The sequence below is a fragment of the Lissotriton vulgaris genome, chromosome 7 (assembly GCF_964263255.1).
Source record: "Lissotriton vulgaris chromosome 7, aLisVul1.2, whole genome shotgun sequence".
Lineage (NCBI taxonomy): Eukaryota > Metazoa > Chordata > Amphibia > Caudata > Salamandridae > Lissotriton > Lissotriton vulgaris.
Window position 1 is genome coordinate 118,979,086 of NC_141695.1, and position 20,971 is coordinate 119,000,056.

The 20,971-nt window shown below is 48.5% G+C and overlaps 1 protein-coding gene across 2 annotated transcripts in view; it reads left to right on the forward strand.

Moving 5' to 3' along the window:
* The window catches only part of XRCC1 (X-ray repair cross complementing 1), a 310,744-nt gene that overhangs the window by 258,083 nt on the left and 31,690 nt on the right, over positions 1-20,971 (forward strand). For both annotated transcript variants that reach the window (XM_086929793.1, XM_086929794.1), the window contains exon 13: positions 20,710-20,761. In XM_086929793.1, coding sequence (XP_086785919.1) covers positions 20,710-20,761 — 52 coding nt within the window. The remainder of the gene's footprint in view (positions 1-20,709; positions 20,762-20,971) is intronic.

The window sequence follows — 20,971 nt, forward strand, 5'->3', positions numbered from 1 at the left end:
TGCTGCCATCTTACACACCACATCCATCCAGGCAGCCATTCTGTCAGTTCCTAATGCCAGCATAAATGGGTGCTAAGAGGAAAGAAGCCGATCTTTAAAACCTCAATTTCACTGTCATTTTTTAGGTCTCGCCTGTCGATGCGCATGCGCATCGAGCAAGGCGAGAGTATTGGCACTTATCCGCTCTTTATCCACACTGCAAGGAATCGTGGCGATTCCTTGCAGTGCACGATAAATTTAAGCTCAATGCGCATGCGCATTGAGCTTAAATGCGCGTGCACATGCACCCAGCCGCCTACTCTCTCTCTCAGCCTTCCCACAACTCCGCCCCCTCACTACTTGATTGCACGGCCGCTAGGCCGTGCCTCCCCTACTCTGCTCCCCCCTCCTCCTCTCCTCCCATGCCTGCCTCTCATATTGCCTTGCTATAACACTCTTTCTTCGTTTTACAACTTCTCGTTATTCACAATGCCCTTTCTTTTCCGCTTTCTTTGTGTTACATGGGGACCTTTGTGTGCTACTAATGGTGGCCTTTTATGTACATGAGCATTTTTGTCAGGATAGCCGTAATACGGCCTTAAGATTTAGTTGGAGCCGCTTCATTATACTTTTGACTTGTCGGTTTTCACTTTTACTAACGAGACTCCGAACCTCCCTAATTATATTTTCGGGACTTTTAACCTCCGCAGCGGTAATTCAGCCCGTTGTTTATCTCGCCATCCACAACGGAGGTTCGCATTCTAGGCTTTCTCTACCTGTGGAGGCTATAACCTTGCCTTCCGGGTCGGGTGGTAGTCACTTCCGGGTCGAGGACGCGAGTCTCATCGAGGGTGATTCTACACAGGTACGGTTGGTTGGTGTTATATTGCGGACTTTATCTTATATCTTTTGGACACTGCTTGAATTAGATAAGTAGCTTTCAGTACTGGGATCGATCTACTAATAGATCGTTTTTTTTTCTGACTTTTTAGAATTCGAACACCACACGAACCCATGTGGTGTATTTTGAAGAATTTCTTAAACTCCACGATTGGAACCATAGATTTGTTGTTCGCATAGATATGCGTGAAGTTGGCGTCTCCTCTACACAGTGTGTTGAACCGTTTTAAGGGGTAAGAGACCACCTTTGTGTGGTGGGGGTAGGATTCATGACAGCTCAGTGCATGTACCCAATTATAGGCTACTTCAGTTTAATACAGGGGGCTGTGTCAATACATGTACCCGGGACACCAGGAACACTAGAACAAAATGTCATGGGTGCAATTTTGAAGACATGCGTCTCGTAACTGGAGCCCCGTTTCTGTCTTATCTGTCTATACAGCGCTAAGAGGGGTGTTATGATAATAAAATGGCTTCCAGCTCCGGCCCCCAGGTTGAGTTTGCTTTCTTTCCTCTGTTGACATTTCACCCCCGGCCTTCTCCAGATTCCGTTACAAGTGGACAAAGCACTACAGCAAGTGGTTGTGTGTATGGAACACCCTCTGCGGAGGCCACAGCGTTGTGTCGTTCTCATGCGGCCAGGGGGCATTTGCTAGCTTTTCCGAGAGGAACCCCTCACCCTCACCCTCAACCCCTCAAACTCACCCTCACTCACCCTCACTCACCCTGACCATCACTCACCCTCAACCCCTCACTCACCCTCAACCCCTCACTCACCCTCACCCTCACTCTCACTCATCCTCACTCACCCTCAACCCCTCACCCTCACTCACCCTCAACCCCTCACCCTCACTCACCCTCACTCACCCTCAACCCCTCACCCTCAACCCCTCACCCTCACTCACCCTCAACCCCTCACCCTCACTCACTCACCCTCAACCCCTCACCCTCACCCTCAACCCCTCACCCTCACCCTCAACCCCTCAAACTCACCCTCACTCACCCTCACTCACCCTCACTCACCCTCAACCCCTCACCCACACTCACCCTCAACCCCTCACCCACACTCACCCTGACCATCACTCACCCTCAACCCCTCACTCACCCTCAACCCCTCACTCACCCTCACCCTGACCATCACTCACCCTCAACCCCTCACTCTCACTCATCCTCACTCACCCTCAACCCCTCACCCTCACTCACCCTCACTCACCCTCAACCCCTCACCCTCACTCACCCTCAACCCCTCACCCTCACTCACCCCCACTCACCCTCAACCCCTCACCCTCAACCCCTCACCCTCACTCACCCTCACCCACCCTCAACCCCTCACCCTCAACCCCTCACCCTCAATCCCTCACCCACACTCACCCACACTCACCCACACTCACCCACACTCACCCTCACTCACCTTCACCCTCACTCACCTTCAGCCCCTCACCCTCACTCACCCCCACTCACCCTCAACCCCTCAACCCCTCACCCTCATTCACCCTCAACCCCTCACCCTCACTCACCCTCAACCCCTCACCCTCACTCACCCTCAACCCCTCACCCTCAATCCCTCACCCTCACCCACACTCACCCACACTCACACACACCCACACTCACCCACACTCACCCTCACTCACACTCACACTCACCCACCCTCACTCACCCTCACCCTCACTCACCCACCCTCACCCTCATGCTAAAGATTTACAAAAAAACCCATTAACAATTCTAAAAGCACTAACTCTAATGCTGCGAGACCTATTGCATTTCTAATGCTTGTCCTCTCTTACCACCTAAACATCTACATGTTTATGGTATAATTAACCACACTTTCTCCTCTGGTGTGGACATAGTTAAAATATGAGGGAAAAGTGTGATGCCTAAATACACTTTTTCTTCATATTTTTCTTCAGCAAAAAGGCCACATGGCTGGTGCTCTCAATCTTATAGAAAGCACCGTTGTAGCCTTCTAGCACCAGGAACACTTCAGCACTGCGGAGGCCTGGACATAGGGAAGGCCTCAAAGCTGGAGCCTCCAGCTCATCGAAGGCACTGCTGCAGAAAGACTACCCAACATGGGAGCTTAAATCACCAAGAAGACATTACTGGAGAAAGGTCAGTCCTAAAGTTGAGAGAAGGCACTCCTGATTGGATGAGTAGGGATGTAAATTCAACTCTTGAATACCTCAGGTTTTCCCCACTTTTGGACCTCTGATTCCGAACTCTTCTTTGAAGTTTCACTCACTGTAATGTTCCTGGAAAGTCGATTTTGGCTGCACTCTCATCACCCCCAAAAAAGCTCACCAATTATTATAAGATCAGGTGCTTGTAGATAACTTGGGTAAGAGGCACTGAGAAGGCTTCATGTGATGTGTAAGCAAATATATACATGTGTACTCTGTGCATAGATGACAGGTTAAGTAAGATAGTCTTATTTGCTCGATTAGCCCTGCAGGAAGATGGGGCCGTTCTAGTTTATATGTGGGCTGATGCACAGAGATGCTTAGACTATAAAATGCATTCACTCTCTTCGAGATATGCTGTGTCTAGGATATGGGCTTGAAAAAAAAACACCCATCTTTTCAATTGGTTCCTATTGCTGTCCTTTAGCAATGCTGCCTTTTCATTGGTGAATACACTTAGTAGTCCCTCCTTTTGTATCCTCCCATGAGGACTGGCCCTTTTATATGTGTTCTTACTGTTCAGGTTATTAATACTTCGAGAACTTTTTTTTTTAGTTGTCCTGCCTCTTTGCTGGTTAAGCGTTCTGTTTACTTGTGCAGTGAAACTTCTGTTGCATAATTTTGCTTGCCATTGCTTTATCTCCCGAGCCTCCCACTCACCTCTCCCACAACACTGCTTGGCTGCTTCATATCCCTTAATCTCCAGTGCCTCCCCCTCAACCCTCCCACAACATTGCTTGCAGGCTCCCACTACTCATCAGAGGCCACTGCTAGTTTTTATGTTACTTTACAATCACCTTTATTTATATAGTGAACCTAGCCATGGGCTCGGGAAATTAAACAATCATCCAATTATCACAGGATTTTGAGCATGATAGACTATAACCGGGATCCTCAGCTCTCCAGCCGGCAGCTCCTACCGCTGTGCCATATCCTTTGCCTAGTCACGTTTGCACAATGCAGTACTCTGTGGCCAAAAGTGGTCCCATGTCACACCTAGTGACAGCCTGTGGTCCTGCACCCCTACAACACTGCTTGTTATATAGCGCAAACAAAGGTATTCAAGACTGAGCATCAGTTGCGTTACGCAACAACACATTCATTTTTGCGGAGGCATGGTGAGGTTAAATGATGTGCCCAGAATCACAGGATGTTGAACTGATGCTGAGACTCGAACCTGGTTCCCCAGCTCCAAAGTTGGCAGCTGTGGTCGTATGCCACATCCTCTTACATTCAGGCTGGGTATGGAAAATAAGCTTTATCAATGTGTTTTAAGCGTTTTTATGATATACTTATTGTGCTATTGTTTATTCTTTTGAAAGTTTCTGCTCGTAAAACATGTTTTATGGGCAGAGCGAAAAGAGAAGATTTCTGAAATGCCCTATTGTTTTTAAATGTAATTTTGACTCATTCCTAAGGTCAACTCATAAACTCATGGAAATTACACACGCGACTTACAATAGGAAAAATTGCTTAACTCTTCTTTTCCCATTTCCAATTTTTATGGAACTTAAAATACGGAGGCCTCTTCTGGACATCCTCTCTTCAGGGCAACCTGATTATAGTCTTCATAGATGGATGCACGTAATCTGTGTATGGAACTATGCGATTCAGACCATATATTTGCTTATATAATTCTCCTTGCTAAGTTTTACCTCCTATTGCTGTAAAAGGGGGGGGGGGGACGGTGACGTTGGGCCAACCTTTACAATGATAATGTGACATTGGCGGACATTGCCTGCGATAAATATCCCCTACCTCCCTGCTTATGGGTTTCAGGGAATGTTATTGGTTAATGAGAGCCAGCAGCATTCCCTCCTGCTTCAAAGTCAGTGTTTTATTGTTTTACAGTTAGAGGGCTTGTTTGAATTACAAAAAGCCTCACTCTAGAAACATTTTCCTTGGAAGCGCCCTCCCTTCCACATCCAGACTAGCCCTTGTTTTGTGTGGAGTCTGGCAGATGAGGCTTCTTGCAGCCTCTGATCACCTAATTGGTAGATATTATTTACTGCTGAGCAAAGGTGTGTGCGTGCACATGGATTATTTGTGAAGTACAGGCTCTTTAGTGAAAACCTCATTCATACACTAGAAATGTAGACATCAGTTTCTTTTTGGGCTTTAGGTTCTTTTTTGTTTTGCTACTCTGAGTCTAGAACAGCAGATCTCTGTATCTTCACAGGTATCTCAAAGACAAACGCATACATAAAAGACATTGTCATTTACAATGCCAGTAGCTTGAATTCTTCAAAATGCGTGACCTATTGCATTGAAAATGCTTGTTGTGAGAGTGGCTGCTGCCCTCGCTATAGCTTAACTATGGTGGCAGTGTAATTTCTTGGAAAGGGGTGCAAGCCCTTTTACCAGCACCCCATGTAAAAGGTCTGCTTAGATCAGTCTCCCATAATTGGGGTCCTTGAACTTCATGATGTCGTGGACTTTTATTTATTTATTTATTTATTTATTTATGAAACTTATAAAGCCCACAAATGCCGAAGGGCGTCTCGGCGCTAGTAACAGTATACTAAGACTCTAGAAGGCGAGCAGCGGGGAGTTATTGATTGAATAACCATGTTTTGATTTTTCTGGGAAAAATCATCAAGGATTCGGAGGATCGCATCTCCAGGTCCAATGAGTTCCATAGTTTTGTGGTAGACACCACGAAACGTCTGTCACCCCAGGAAGCCGTTCTAGTTCTAGGCACGGACATCAAAAAGGCATTGGCAGAGCGTAGTGGTCTATTGGGGACATGAAATGATAGGGCATTTAAAAGAAAGCGAGGTCCTCGGTTGCGCGTTGCTTTATAAGCAATGCACAAAGCCTTGAACTTTATTCTGTTTTTCACAGTAAGCCAATGGTAACTTTTTATTACATGTGCGATAGGCATAAACTTAGGAGTTGCTGAGAGCATTCTGGCAGCCGCATTCTGCACCGATTCCAACTTACGGATCACTTTCTGTTGGGTGTTCATAAACAACCCATTGCAATAATCCAATGAGGACATTACAAAGGCAGTGATCAATGTTCTGCTTGAACAAGGAGGTAAGTAAGGTAGGATCTTTTTGATGATTTTAATTTTATAAAAGGAAGCCGATGCAATGGTATTTGCATGAGCAGCAAACGTAAGCTTTTCGTCCAGAATAAATATTGAAGGTACCTGTGCTGGATGGTCTGTGTTGGCTTTACTGCGTAGGTGGACTGGTGAGTCCTCTAGTCAACAGGACTCCTTATTTGCTACACAACATGGTGGTCTTCATGATAGGCTGGTTGTGTCCGAATACTAGTTTGCATGTGGGTCTCCGGAGGGACAGCGAGGCAGGCGCCCTTGAAAATGCAATTAATAGTACAAAAGGTGCTGCTGCAGGATTGGAAGAGCATCTGTGCGTTCGGATAATGCAGCTTCCTATGACTGCCATTCCACAATCAGTACGGTTTTGAATGATTTAACGACTCGAGGAGGAAGTCCTGTGCATCAGGAGAAAAGATGAGGAACCTGGAAGATTAAGCGCAACGGCTGCTCTCATGTCCCGGAAAAGCTTCCTGCAAAACCTGAGGAACTGCCTTGCTGCTTACCTGTCCATAGAGACTAGGCTTAACTAAACCAAAAGAGGCGCTGTTTGGTGCCTATCAGGAGTAGTCACCGGGACCACAGAGAGGAAGTCCAAAAAAAGCCTTAGTTGAAGGGCATACATCGAGAACTTTTCGACAGACTGCACTGCCCAGGAGCTAGCATGTCACCTTAGCCCAGCCTCTTAAGAACAACCCAATGACCACAAGTTTGAAGAGCTGCTCCAGTGCCTTTTAGACTCGAAGTGAGCCTGCTCATTTCCTAATCCTCCCTGTTGGTTGCCTCTCCTTACCTCCTCTGCCGCTCTCTGAGGTTTCACAAAATCTTAGCTTGGGTACCTGGCCTGGGATCTTGTCTCTTGGAAGAAATCACACAGATTGTGGAGTGGCAGAACAATCTTCCTAGCGGCTCTGGTTCCAGCAATAACGAAGGTATGGTGAAGATCCTCTGCAAGTGACTATTAGCTAGTGTGCTTCTGGTCTAACATGTGCCTGTTGTTGGTGCCCCTGACTCATGCCTTGCTCCACCGTAAAACTATGACAGTGATTGCCTTCTCCTGAACTACCGCCTGAGGGGCATCCAGTGTATACTGGTACACCACCCAGCCATTTCCCCAAACCTAGAAACCAGTGGGCACTGAATTCCGCACTCGTACACTTGAATCGTGCCCTACACCAGCCATGGGTCACCCCTGCCACACCCCAAGAATTGTCAAGTAAAACCTCAAGATTAACCTGTTTTCGAGGGTGGAATCGTGTTTTTTGGGCGGTGCATTTTTGTTGCTAGGGAGTAGTCTTCGTTCTCATCAAAATAAGACTTGGAAGACGAGCCTTATCTCTTGGAGATCTTTAACAGTTCATAACTTACTGACACTACTGCAACATTGACTAAAATTGCAAACCTGAATGCTTCAGACTTTTCCAGAGTCCCTCATAAATTTCCACATTAGTTAATATTGTCCACAGGGCTCATTGTTAACACGATTTCTAGTGGGAGAATAGTATATACATTTTATTTCCTTTAATTATTTATGATAAAAACAGATTTGTCAAACAGTGTATCTACCCTTTCATAGTATTCCATTTACTAATTATAGCTGTTGAACTGATTATTAGTGTGTGGGAGCTGTAAACAAATGTGTAATTGTACGGCCTACTTAACTATTGTTAAAACCCCTTTTAATTTCTTCCAAAATAAAGTACTAACGGGACTTTCTATTTAATAACCATTATCTGTTGTGTTCCACAATATATGACCGTCCCCAAATATAGTGCACAAGTATAGTGATCCTGAGACGCTACTGGTTAATAGCACCAATTCACAAGAAAAATCCCAGTGGCCTCTGAGAATATCAGGAAAGGGCTCCTAAGCATGTTTTGTGTTGACCGACCATTGTGTGATGTCTTAGAGCTATGTCGTCTTCTACAAAAGACCCAGCAATATGGCAGAGTACAATGAACTGTAACCTTGACAAGCTCCACTATGCTAGAGCCTCTCTGGCCCCGCTGATTGCACCCTTGTAACTCAGGCCTAGAAGACCTTGGGTTGAGGGGAATCTACTGAACCCCCATAAGACGGGCATCCTGCAAGACCATGCTCAGGAGAGAAAGCTACCGAGAGACAAAATTCAAAGTCAAACTGCTGGGCTGCTATAGTTTGAGCATGGCCTGCTGTTGCCTAGCTGAAGAGCCTTGTACTAGTGTGGTACCAGTCTGGTACCAGTGTGGTGTTATTGCCTCTGGTCATTTGGCATCCAGAGCTGAATGTGTGTTGTAAGGGTGATGTTGGATAAAAGCTACCACCTCTGTAAAAAATGTGATCTGGTTGCGCAGCATCCATCCAAGTCTAATCTCCGGGGTCATCCTATCCATTGCATCAGCCCTTGGGAAGACCTGTTCGCATACTGCCTGGGCATATTCGCTGGTGGGCGAGGCTCAGCTCTGATAAATGACACGTAAAGATAACTTTTCCGTTCAAGCCCAGCCTCTCACTTAAGGACGTCTGCTTAAAGTTACTTTTGTCAAATTTATTTAATTTCAGCTTTTTCTCAGTTTCTTTCTAATAAATGGTCTATGTTATAAATCATTTTGTGTCAGCTTTTCTATATCTTATGTTTACATTTGTTATTGAACACCCGGATGACACTTCTGTAATCTTCTGTCTTGTTTTCTTGTAGCTTCTAGATTAGGGTGTTGCTGTAACTCTGTTAAGGCGTGTTAAGCATTTTTTGCATTCTCGCGCTCTTGCTCAGCTAGTTTCACAGATTTAGGAGTAAGAGAAATAGCATATGGGCTAGAGAAGACCAAACTGGTGAGAGAATTAGGAAACAAATTATCAGCTGAGGAAGGTCTGGACCTAAGGAATGAAAGGTAGCTTCATAAAATAAAAGCTACAAAAGAGACAGCCTGCGGTAATGGGCTGGGGAATTAGAAATAAGAGAACTAATTGATGCGATGGAGGAAAATGGCAGCAAAGACCAGGAACAGTAACATCAGAGTAAGGACTAGAAATAAGAGACTGAAAAGAAAGTCACAAACAAAAACTACTGAAGGCGGTTTAGCCACGAGTCCTGAAGTGAAATCGTGGCGTGTTCTGCAGCAAGCAGCCCCCCAAGAACCCAGAGTACCTGCCCTGCCTTCCCCAACCAGACTTTGTCTACCGTGAGCACCGGATTTGTTTACCAAAAGACTTTGGCTCTGGCCAAATCCACGAGTCTGCACCTAAAGCCCATGGCCTGAGTTTGAGTGGCCCAACCCCACAAGGAGGTCTCCCCGTCGATTCTGACCTGCGATCTGGTGATCCCTGACCTACCTAGAGTCTCCAGCCAACGCCTGCAGCCCCTTTCCGGAGGATCCCCCCTTCGGCGACGGCAGCTGGTAAGAAAAACCCGATGGCAAAAGACACCCCTGAACCAGACGTCTACTGCCTTGGTCGGCCCAACCAATGGTGTCTCTGCATTCCAAGACATCCCAACTTACCTCACCAACCGGTAGTCGCCTCCAGAAGATCTTCGTCCTGTGCCTGCAGTGTTTGTTGCAACTGAAGAATCCCCATTGAAGCTAACAGGGCACCCAACGCCAAAACAGCACCCTGCACCCTACGCCGCTGTGGGTGCGCCTTGTGTGCTAATTCGGATCTCCCTTTGCCCTGAGCCAAAGTCCAAAAACAACAAGTGATGGACCGAATGTGGATCAATGTCACACATTCCTCCAGTCAAAAGATCTGGGCCCAAATCCATCGTTTTTTTTGCACTCCACACCACCCTGGGTTAGACAATGGCGATATGCAAATCAGCTCTGACCCTGTTGCCCCATGGGAACAGTCCAGTCCGAACTACAAAAGCCATGTCCTTCCCAGAACGGAATCAAGCATCCGAGGACCGGACCGGTTTCGAGGTAACACCTCTCATCAGCCCGGCTAGCTTGACTCCAAGTGGTGTGGAGTGCCTGGGACCCACGTCTGGGCATCCCCAGCGCACTTAGGGCGGCAATTGCAAAAACAACAAGTGATGGACCGAATGTGGATCAATGTCACACATTCCCCCAGTCAAAAGATCTGGGCCCAAATCCATCGTTTTTTTTTTTTTTTGCACTCCACACCACCCTGGGTTAGACAATGGCGATATGCAAATCAGCTCTGACCCTGTTGCCCCATGGGAACAGTCCAGTCCGAACTACAAAAGCCATGTCCTTCCCAGAACGGAATCAAGCATCCGAGGACCGGACCGGTTTCGAGGTAACACCTCTCATCAGCCCGGCTAGCTTGACTCTAAGTGGTGTGGAGTGCCTGGGACCCACGTCTGGGCATCCCCAGCGCACTTAGGGCGGCAATTGCAAAAACAACAAGTGATGGACCGAATGTGGATCAATGTCACACATTCCCCCAGTCAAAAGATCTGGGCCCAAATCCATCGGTTTTTTTTTTTTTTTTTTTGCACTTTTTTTTTTTTTTTTTTTTTTTGCACTCCACACCACCCTGGGTTAGACAATGGCGATATGCAAATCAGCTCTGACCCTGTTGCCCCATGGGAACAGTCCAGTCCGAACTACAAAAGTCATGTCCTTCCCAGAACGGAATCAAGCATCCGAGGACCGGACCGGTTTCGAGGTAACACCTCTCATCAGCCCGGCTAGCTTGACTCCAAGTGGTGTGGAGTGCCTGGGACCCACGTCTGGGCATCCCCAGCGCACTTAGGGCGGCAATTGCAAAAACAACAAGTGATGGACCGAATGTGGATCAATGTCACACATTCCCCCAGTCAAAAGATCTGGGCCCAAATCCATTGTTTTTTTTTTTTTGCACTCCACACCACCCTGGGTTAGACAATGGCGATATGCAAATCAGCTCTGACCCTGTTGCCCCATGGGAACAGTCCAGTCCAAACTACAAAAGCCATGTCCTTCCCAGAACGGAATCAAGCATCCGAGGACCGGACCGGTTTCGAGGTAACACCTCTCATCAGCCCGGCTAGCTTGACTCCAAGTGGTGTGGAGTGCCTGGGACCCACGTCTGGGCATCCCCAGCGCACTTAGGGCGGCAATTGCAAAAACAACAAGTGATGGACCGAATGTGGATCAATGTCACACATTCCCCCAGTCAAAAGATCTGGGCCCAAATCCATCGTTTTTTTTTGCACTCCACACCACCCTGGGTTAGACAATGGCGATATGCAAATCAGCTCTGACCCTGTTGCCCCATGGGAACAGTCCAGTCCGAACTACAAAAGCCATGTCCTTCCCAGAACGGAATCGAGCATCTGAGGACCGGACCGGTTTCGAGGTAACACCTCTCATCAGCCCGGCTAGCTTGACTCCAAGTGGTGTGGAGTGCCTGGGACCCACGTCTGGGCATCCCCAGCGCACTTAGGGCGGCAATTGCAAAAACAACAAGTGATGGACCGAATGTGGATCAATGTCACACATTCCCCCAGTCAAAAGATCTGGGCCCAAATCCATCGTTTTTTTTTTTTTTTTTTTTTTTTTGCACTCCACACCACCCTGGGTTAGACAATGGCGATATGCAAATCAGCTCTGACCCTGTTGCCCCATGGGAACAGTCCAGTCCGAACTACAAAAGCCATGTCCTTCCCAGAACGGAATCAAGCATCCGAGGACCGGACCGGTTTCGAGGTAACACCTCTCATCAGCCCGGCTAGCTTGACTCCAAGTGGTGTGGAGTGCCTGGGACCCACGTCTGGGCATCCCCAGCACACTTAGGGCGGCAATTGCAAAAACAACAAGTGATGGACCGAATGTGGATCAATGTCACACATTCCCCCAGTCAAAAGAGCTGGGCCCAAATCCATCGTTTTTTTTTTGTTCTTTTTTTTGCACACCACACCACCCTGGGTTAGACAATGGCGATATGCAAATCAGCTCTGACCCTGTTGCCCCATTGGAACAGTCCAGTCCGAACTACAAAAGCCATGTCCTTCCCAGAACGGAATCAAGCATCCGAGGACCGGACCGGTTTCGAGGTAACACCTCTCATCAGCCCGGCTAGCTTGACTCCAAGTGGTGTGGAGTGCCTGGGACCCACGTCTGGGCATCCCCAGCGCACTTAGGGCGGCAATTGCAAAAACAACAAGTGATGGACCGAATGTGGATCAATGTCACACATTCCCCCAGTCAAAAGATCTGGGCCCAAATCCATCGTTTTTTTTGCACTCCACACCACCCTGGGTTAGACAATGGCGATATGCAAATCAGCTCTGACCCTGTTGCCCCATGGGAACAGTCCAGTCCGAACTACAAAAGCCATGTCCTTCCCAAAATGGAATCAAGCATCCGAGGACCGGACCGGTTTCGAGGTAACACCTCTCATCAGCCCGGCTAGCTTGACTCCAAGTGGTGTGGAGTGCCTGGGACCCACGTCTGGGCATCCCCAGCGCACTTAGGGCGGCAATTGCAAAAACAAGTGATGGACCGAATGTGGATCAATGTCACACATTCCCCCAGTCAAAAGATCTGGGCCCAAATCCATCGTTTTTTTTTTTTTTTTTTTTTTTGCACTCCACACCACCCAGGGTTAGACAATGGCGATATGCAAATCAGCTCTGACCCTGTTGCCCCATGGGAACAGTCCAGTCCGAACTACAAGAGCCATGTCCTTCCCAGAACGGAATCAAGCATCCGAGGACCGGACCGGTTTCGAGGTAACACCTCTCATCAGTCCGGCTAGCTTGACTCCAAGTGGTGTGGAGTGCCTGGGACCCACGTCTGGGCATCCCCAGCGCACTTAGGGCGGCAATTGCAAAAACAACAAGTGATGGACCGAATGTGGATCAATGTCACACATTCCCCCAGTCAAAAGATCTGGGCCCAAATCCATCGTTTTTTTTTTTTGTTTTTTTTTTTGCACTCCCTGAGTGTACTGGGGTAGCTCAGACGTGGGTCCCAGAGTCTCCACACCACTGGAGTCAAGCTAGCCGGGCTGATGAGAGGTGTTACCTCGAAACCGGTCCGGTCCTCGGATGCTTGATTCCGGTCTGGGAAAGATATGGCTGTTGTAGTTCGGACTGGACTGTTCCCATGGGGCACAGGGTCAGAGCTGATTTGCATAAAGCCATTATCTGACCCAGGGTGGTGTGGAGTGCAAAAAACGATGGATTTAGGCCCAGATCCTTGTACTGGGGTGAATGTAAGACATTGATCTACATTCTGTCCATCAAATTGTTTTTTTGTGTGTTTTTTTGTTTTTTTGTAGTTTTTTTTTGTTGTTTTTTGTAATTTTCTCCCTGAGCCAAAGTCCAGCAGCTTTGCTCCCACAACGTTGTGGTCTGCTCGTCAGCAGCCATCAACAAAAGGCCTACCCCCCATTGGATAACATTGGGCTTCAGCACTCTGCACCCGGCCGCTCTAGTGCATCTGAGGGTGCTTTGAGAGTGCATTGTTGACCCTGGGGGAACCCTGGTTTTAATCCAAGTACTTACTGTTACAACAATAACCAGATTTTCCCCCATTGGACTGCCATTGACTGCTTAAATTGTTTTAAGTATGGAGTTGGATTGTATGAAACCTTAAACTGCATATTGACAAAAAACTGATTCACTTGACTTGTATCTAGGAAATGTCCCAGGGTGATATATAGGCATATCACACTGAGTAGAAAAAGTAACTTGAAAAGTAACATACTCAGTAATCCGAAAAGTAGTTGAAAAGTAATTCTGTTTTATGAACAAATTACTTACCTGTAACCAATCCAATTGCATTCAACTGTATTTAACTGCATTATTCTTGGAAAACAAAATAATATTTTTATACAAACAAATTGGCCTGAGTTCAGTCTCTGAGTGTGTGGCATCATTTCTTGCCTGTGTGTGTACAATAAATGCTTAACACTACCCTCTGATAAAGCCTTACTGCTCGCCCACACTACCACAAATGGAGAATAAGGTATCATCTACTTTTACCTCTGTAAAGCCTCTGGGGATCGACTGGACTCTGTGCACAATATACCTCACTTTGATACAGTTTATACAGAGCCAGCTTCCTACAGTGAAGCAAACCAGGAATACGAAAAACAGGCAGAGGAAGTGATCCAAGGAACAAGAGTGCAAGCAGTGTGAATGGGGAGGGCTTGATCTAGACAACAGTAAAGTGAGCTGAGGGTAGTAGCAACAAAGGGGAACAGAGAGCCAGTAATGAGAGCCAAGAAAGTCAAAGCCTGGAAACAGTGATTGATTCCAGACAAAAAGGAGTTAGGCCACAGCATGGACATTGCAGTCAATCCTCTGAATGTAACACCAGCTCATATGATTGATAAAAACTTTGACGAAGCCAAAAAAAGTCGACGTTTGTTGGCATCCATTCAGTAACTTTAGCCAGAGCTTTTAGTCTATTGGTGTTTTGTTTATTTATTTCTAATTTTGGATCTTGGGCGTTGTATTCAAAGGAAAATAAGAGCAGTTCTATACCATTGGAAGCCAAAATTGCTTACATTTAAGTAAGACATTCAGTAACTCTTCAGGCAGCAGTTGATAAAGTATATTGACTTATGACCCCTGAAATGTTGATATAAAACCTGTCACCTTATCAGAATCGATGTTTATTACAGTTATGTAAGAATCCCAGCTTTATGCTATTGACATTAGACTGCACCAGCCAATCACTTCAACTCCCTCAGTCTGATTAGGGCCAGAATGTGGTAGCAAGGTTTCAGCCAGCTGGATGGTATGACTTCTAGGTGGTCTTCACTATATTGGGATGTGCAGAGAATTATTTACGAGACCTTTGATGGGGATGGCACTAGTATGGTGACTGGATTTCTTCAGCCACAAATTTTGCATTGGGTATTAATTCTGCCCTGTGAAGGTAGCATGACATGTACAGCACATAGGAACATGTTTGGAAACCTGGATTCCTTGACCTTTATTCTGGTTCGAGTTAGACAGTAGTCTCCGGTTATCATTTTATTATTGTAATTTCCTTCTTCACTCCCTTGACTGTCCCGCTGGGTATTTTGTGCTGCCATGTTTTTGAACAATGTGTTTGTGGTGCTGGTAATTGTGGGTTGTGTGATTTCTCCACTGTATTAAGGAAAATGTTGATGTTTCTATGGGTTGTTGAGTGCTCCCTGTAAATCTTCTTCGTATCTGATCACATTTGCTGTGCGTCCAAAAACAGAGGTCCAATGTCGGGCTGTGTCTTCCAAGGGAGTTTGGTGTTTACTTTTCTTTCTCGGACTTCTAAGTGAGAAAATGTATATGGCAACCTTGCAATGAAAGGCTTTTTTGTCTAGCACATAACACAATGTAAATGTCTGTAATGAACTGTACAGACATTTCAGAATATATCGGAATTAGGAACGTGCAAACAAAGCAACATTTTTGTAATGCTGAAGTGTGGTGGAAACAATTATTTCAGTATGATCAAAACAAATCAATACACCAGGTGATGACATTTTCACACATTATCATTTATATGCTGCATAATTTTATCAGTGAAACGATGTCTGCGAATAGAATGGTTATTTCAATTAAAAATGTGTTGTCTGCAGGGCAGTTCGCTACCACACCATGCATACTTTACTTTATGCCAATCTACTCTGTATCCCTTCATTCTACTGCACTACTCCACTCCTCTCTACTCTACTGAGCACTCTACTTTATGCCAATGTACTCTGGGCCACTGCACACCATTCCACTCTGAACCACTCAACGCCTCTGCACTCTACGCCAGTTCACTCTCTACCACTCTTAATATAACCTGCAACACTGCACTCTACCCTGCACCACGCCATCCTGCATCTTTCCACTCTTTCGCTTTACTCTGAAGCAATCAATTCTCCCCCAATCATCTCTGCACCACTGTACTCTTGCCACTCCACTTTGCACCACTCTAATCGATGCCATTGCACTCTACTGTACTCTAAACATTGCACTCTATGGCAATGCACTCTACACGACTCTATTCAAAACCTATGCATTTGAAGCCACTTCACTCTACGCCACACTACTCTACACTTTTGCACTCTATGCTACTCTACCCTACTCTGCACCACTATACTCTATGGCACTACTATGCACCACTCTACACTAGGCCATTACACTCTACTTTATACAACGGAACTCTACAACACTACTCTGCCCCACTGCACTCTATGCCACTTCACTTTACTCTACGCCACTTCACTTTACTCTACGCCACTTCACTTTACTCTACTCCACTATACTCTGTAGTACTCTACTCTGCAAAGTGTATGCCACTGCACTGTACTCTATTTTACATCACTCCACTCTATGCGACTTCACTCTGCGCCACTCCATGCCTCTGGACTCTAGTCTGCACCACTTTTCTCTATCCCACTACACTTTGCCACTACTCTACAAGTTCTATGTCACTGCACCATACTCCACGCCGCTCCACTGTACACCACTGCACTCTGACACTGCTCTCTACTACACTCTAATCTGCACCACTCTACGTCACTGCACTCTACTCTGCACCAGTGTAATACATGCCACTTTACTTTCTACAACTGCACTCTACCTCTACTCTGCACCACTGAAATTTATGGCACCAATGTACTCTACACCATTGCACATCACGGCTCTGCAATATACTCCACTGTACTCTAGCACACTGCACTCTACCAATCTCAACTCTGCATCTTTCTCTGCCAATCTATTTTGCACCACTCCATTCCACACCTCTCTGCTTTACTCTACTTTGCAGCTCTTTACTCTATTCCGCACCACTATGCTCTATCTAATCTGCACAACTGCACTCCTAACTCAATGCGAATGTATTCTGCAATGTTTTTCTCTGCACCGCTCTTCACTACACCGCTCTTCTCTGCACCGCTCTTCCCTCTTCTCTGCACCGCTCTTCTCTGCACCTTTCATCACTCTTCCCTGCACCGCTCTTCTCTGCACCGCTCTTCTCTGCACCGCTCTTCTCTGCACCGCTCTTCTCTGCACCGCTCTTCACAGCACCGCTCTTCACAGCACCGCTCTTCACTTTTCTCTGCACCGCTCTTCTCTGCACCGCTCTTCTCTGCACCGCTCTTCTCTGCACTGCTCTTCTCTGCACTGCTCTTCTCTGCACTGCTCTTCTCTGCACTGCTCTTCTCTGCACCTCTCTTCTCTGCACCTCTCTTCTCAGCACCTCTCTTCTCAGCACTGCTCATCTCTCTTCTCTGCACTGCTTGAAATGTGCCAGCATAGACATGTTCTTAGTCCTTCAGGCGGCTCCTAGATGTGCACCTGTCCTTCAGGCGGCTTCTAGATGTGCACCTGTCCTTCAGGCGACTCCTAGATGTGCACTTGTCCTTCAGGCGGCTCCTAAATGTGCACCTGTCCTTCAGGCGACTCCTAGATGTGCACCTGTCCTTCAGGCGGCTCCTAGATGTGTACCTGTCCTTCAGGCGGCTCCTAGATGTGCACCAGACCTTCAGGCGGCTCCTACATGTGCGCCTGTCCTTCAGGCGGCTCCTAGATGTGCACCTGTCCTTCAGGCGGCTCTTAAATGTGCACCTGTCCTTTAGGCGGCTCCTAGATGTGCACCTGTCCTTCAGGCGGCTCCTAGATGTGCACCTGTCCTTCAGGCGGCTCCTAGATGTGCACCTGTCCTTCAGGCGGCTCCTAGATGTGCACCTGTCCTTCAGGCGACTCCTAGATGTGCACCTGTCCTTCAGGCGGCTCCTAGATGTGCACCTGTCCTTCAGGTGGCCCCTAGATGTGCACCTGTCCCCTCATAGTTGGCCCCTAGATGTGCACCTGTCCTTCAGGCGGCTCCTAGATGTGCACCTGTCCTTCAGGCGGCTCCTAGATGTGTACCTGTCCTTCAGGCGGCTCCTAGATGTGCACCTGTCCTTCAGGCGGCTCCTAGATGTGCACCTGTCCTTCAGGCGGCTCCTAGATGTGCACCTGTCCTTCAGGTGGCCCCTAGATGTGCACCTGTCCCCTCATAGTTGGCCCCTAGATGTGCACCTGTCCTTCAGGCGGCTCCTAGATGTGCACCTGTCCTTCAGGCAGCTCCTAGATGTGCACCTGTCCTTCAGGTGGCTCCTAGATGTGCACCTGTCCTTCAGGCGGCTCCTAGATGTGCACCTGTCCTTCAGGCGGCTCCTAGATGTGCACCTGTCCTTCAGGTGGCCCCTAGATGTGCACCTGTCCCCTCATAGTTGGCCCCTAGATGTGCACCTGTCCTTCAGGCGGCTCCTAGATGTGCACCTGTCCTTCAGGCGGCTCCTAGATGTGCACCTGTCCTTCAGGCGGCTCCTAGATGTGCACCTGTCCTTCAGGCAGCTCCTAGATGTGCACCTGTCCTTCAGGCGGCTAGTAGATGTGCACCTGTCCTTCAGGCGGCTCCTAGATGTGTACCTGTCCTCCAGGCGGCTCCTAGATGTGTACCTGTCCTCCAGGCGGCTCCTAGATGTGTACCTGTCCTCCAGTCGCTAAATGTGTACCTGTCCTTCAGGTGGCCCCAAGATGTGTACCTGTCCTTCAGGCGACTCCTAGATGTGCAGCTGTCCTTCAGGCGGCTCCTAGATGTGTACCTGTCCTTCAGGCGGCTCCTAGATGTGCACCTGTCCTTCAGGCGGCTCCTACATGTGCGCCTGTCCTTCAGGCGGCTTCTAGATGTGCGCCTGTCCTTCAGGTGGCCCCTAGATGTGCACCTGTCCCCTCATAGTTGGCCCCTAGATGTGCACCTGTTCTTCAGGCGGCTCCTAGATGTGCACCTGTCCTTCAGGCAGCTCCTAGATGTGTACCTGCCCTTCAGGTGGCTCCTAGATGTGTACCTGTCCTCCAGGCGTCTCCTAGATGTGCACCTGTCCTTAAGGCGGCTCCTAGATGTGTACCTGTCCTCCAGGCGGCTCCTAGATGTGCACCTCTCCTTCCGGCGGCTCCTAGATGTGTACCTGTCCTTCAGGCGGCTCCTAGATGTGCACCTGTCCTTCAGGCGGCTCCTAGATGTGCACCTGTCCTTCAGGCCGCTCCTAAATGTGCACCTGTCCTTCAGGCGGCTCCCAGATGTGCCCCTGTCCTTCAGGCCGCTCCTAGTTGTGTACCTATCCTTCAGGTGGCCCCAAGATGTGTACCTGTCCTTCAGGCGGCTCCTAGATGTGCCCCTGTCCTTCAGGCGGCTCCTACATGTGCGCCTGTCCTTCAGGCGGCTTCTAGATGTGCGCCTGTCCTTCAGGTGGCCCCTAGATGTGCACCTGTCCCCTCATAGTTGGCCCCTAGATGTGCACCTGTTCTTCAGGCGGCTCCTAGATGTGCACCTGTCCTTCAGGCAGCTCATAGATGTGTACCTGCCCTTCAGGTGGCTCCTAGATGTGTACCTGTCCTCCAGGCGGCTCCTAGATGTGCACCTCTCCTTCCGGCGGCTCCTAGATGTGCACCTGTCCTTCAGGCGGCTCCTAGATGTGCACCTGTCCTTCAGGCGGCTCCTAGATGTGCACCTGTCCTTCAGGCGGCTCCTAGATGTGCACCTGTCCTTCAGGCGGCTCCTAGATGTGCACCTGTCCTTCAGGCCGCTCCTAAATGTGCACCTGTCCTTCAGGCGGCTCCCAGATGTGCCCCTGTCCTTCAGGCCGCTCCTAGTTGTGTACCTATCCTTCTGGTGGCCCCAAGATGTGTACCTGTCCTTCAGGCGGCTCCTAGATGTGCCCCTGTCCTTCAGGCGGCTCCTAGATGTGCACCTGTCCTTCAGGCGGCTCCTAGATGTGCCCCTGTCCTTCAGGCGGCTCCTAGATGTGTACCTGTCCTTCAGGCGGCTCCTAGATGTGCACCTGTCCTTCAGGCAGCTCCTAAATGTGCACCTGTCCTTCAGGCGGCTCCTAGATGTGCCCCTGTCCTTCAGGCGGCTCCTAGATGTGTACCTGTCCTTCAGGTGGCTCCTAGATGTGCCCCTGTCCTTCAGGCGGCTCCTAGATGTGCACCTGTCCTTCAGGCGGCTCCTAGATGTGCACCTATCCTTCAGGCGGCTCCCAGATGTGCCCCTGTCCTTCAAGCCGCTCCTAGATGTGCCCCTGTCCTTCAGGCAGCTCCTAGATGTGCACCTGACCTTCAGGCGGCTCCTAGATGTGCACCTGTCCTTCAGGCGGCTCCCAGATGTGCACCTGTCCTTCAGGCGGCTCCTAGATGTGCACCTGTCCTTCAGGCGGCTCCTAGATGTGCACCTGTCCTTCAGGCGGCTCCTAGATGTGCCCCTGTCCTTCAGGCGGCTCCTAGATGTGTACCTGTCCTTCAGGCGGCTCCTAGATGTGCCCCTGTCTTTCAGGCGGCTCCTAGATGTGCCCCTGTCCTTCAGGCGGCTCCTAGATGTGCCCCTGTCCTTCAGGCGGCTCCTAGATGTGCACCTATCCTTCAGGCGGCTCCCAGATGTGCCCCTGTCCTTCAGGCCGCTCCTAGATGTGTACCTGTCCTTCAGGTGGCCCCAAGATGTGTACCTGCCCTCCTGGCCTGTTTTCTAAGACGCTGGCAGAAGGGACTGTAAGACCATCAAATATGTTTTCTCTATGTGGGTAAGGGATTCGGAACAGACTTGATGTCCAGTAAAGATGTCCCCAATCTCCTGGCTTTTGTACCAAGACAAAAAGGTAGAAAATTACTGAGTAAAGGTCTCCTTTGTTTGTTTTCAGAAGACCATGGAGCTGAGGACTCCGGTGGAGATACCGAGGATGAATTAAGACGGTGAGTGTGTGGTATGATGGAGTATCTCTGAAAATGTCACAGCAGGAAGTTTGCCACACCAGCTTTCTGCGTCTTATGGAGCTTGGTAGTTTGAGGCGCTGACTGCCGAGCCAGCTCCGGTGGAAAGCGCAGAGTTCTTCTCGTGCTCAGTCTGAGCTTCAGCAGCCCATGCATTGTGGTCCACACACTGCTGTTTTGATGCCTCTGTCA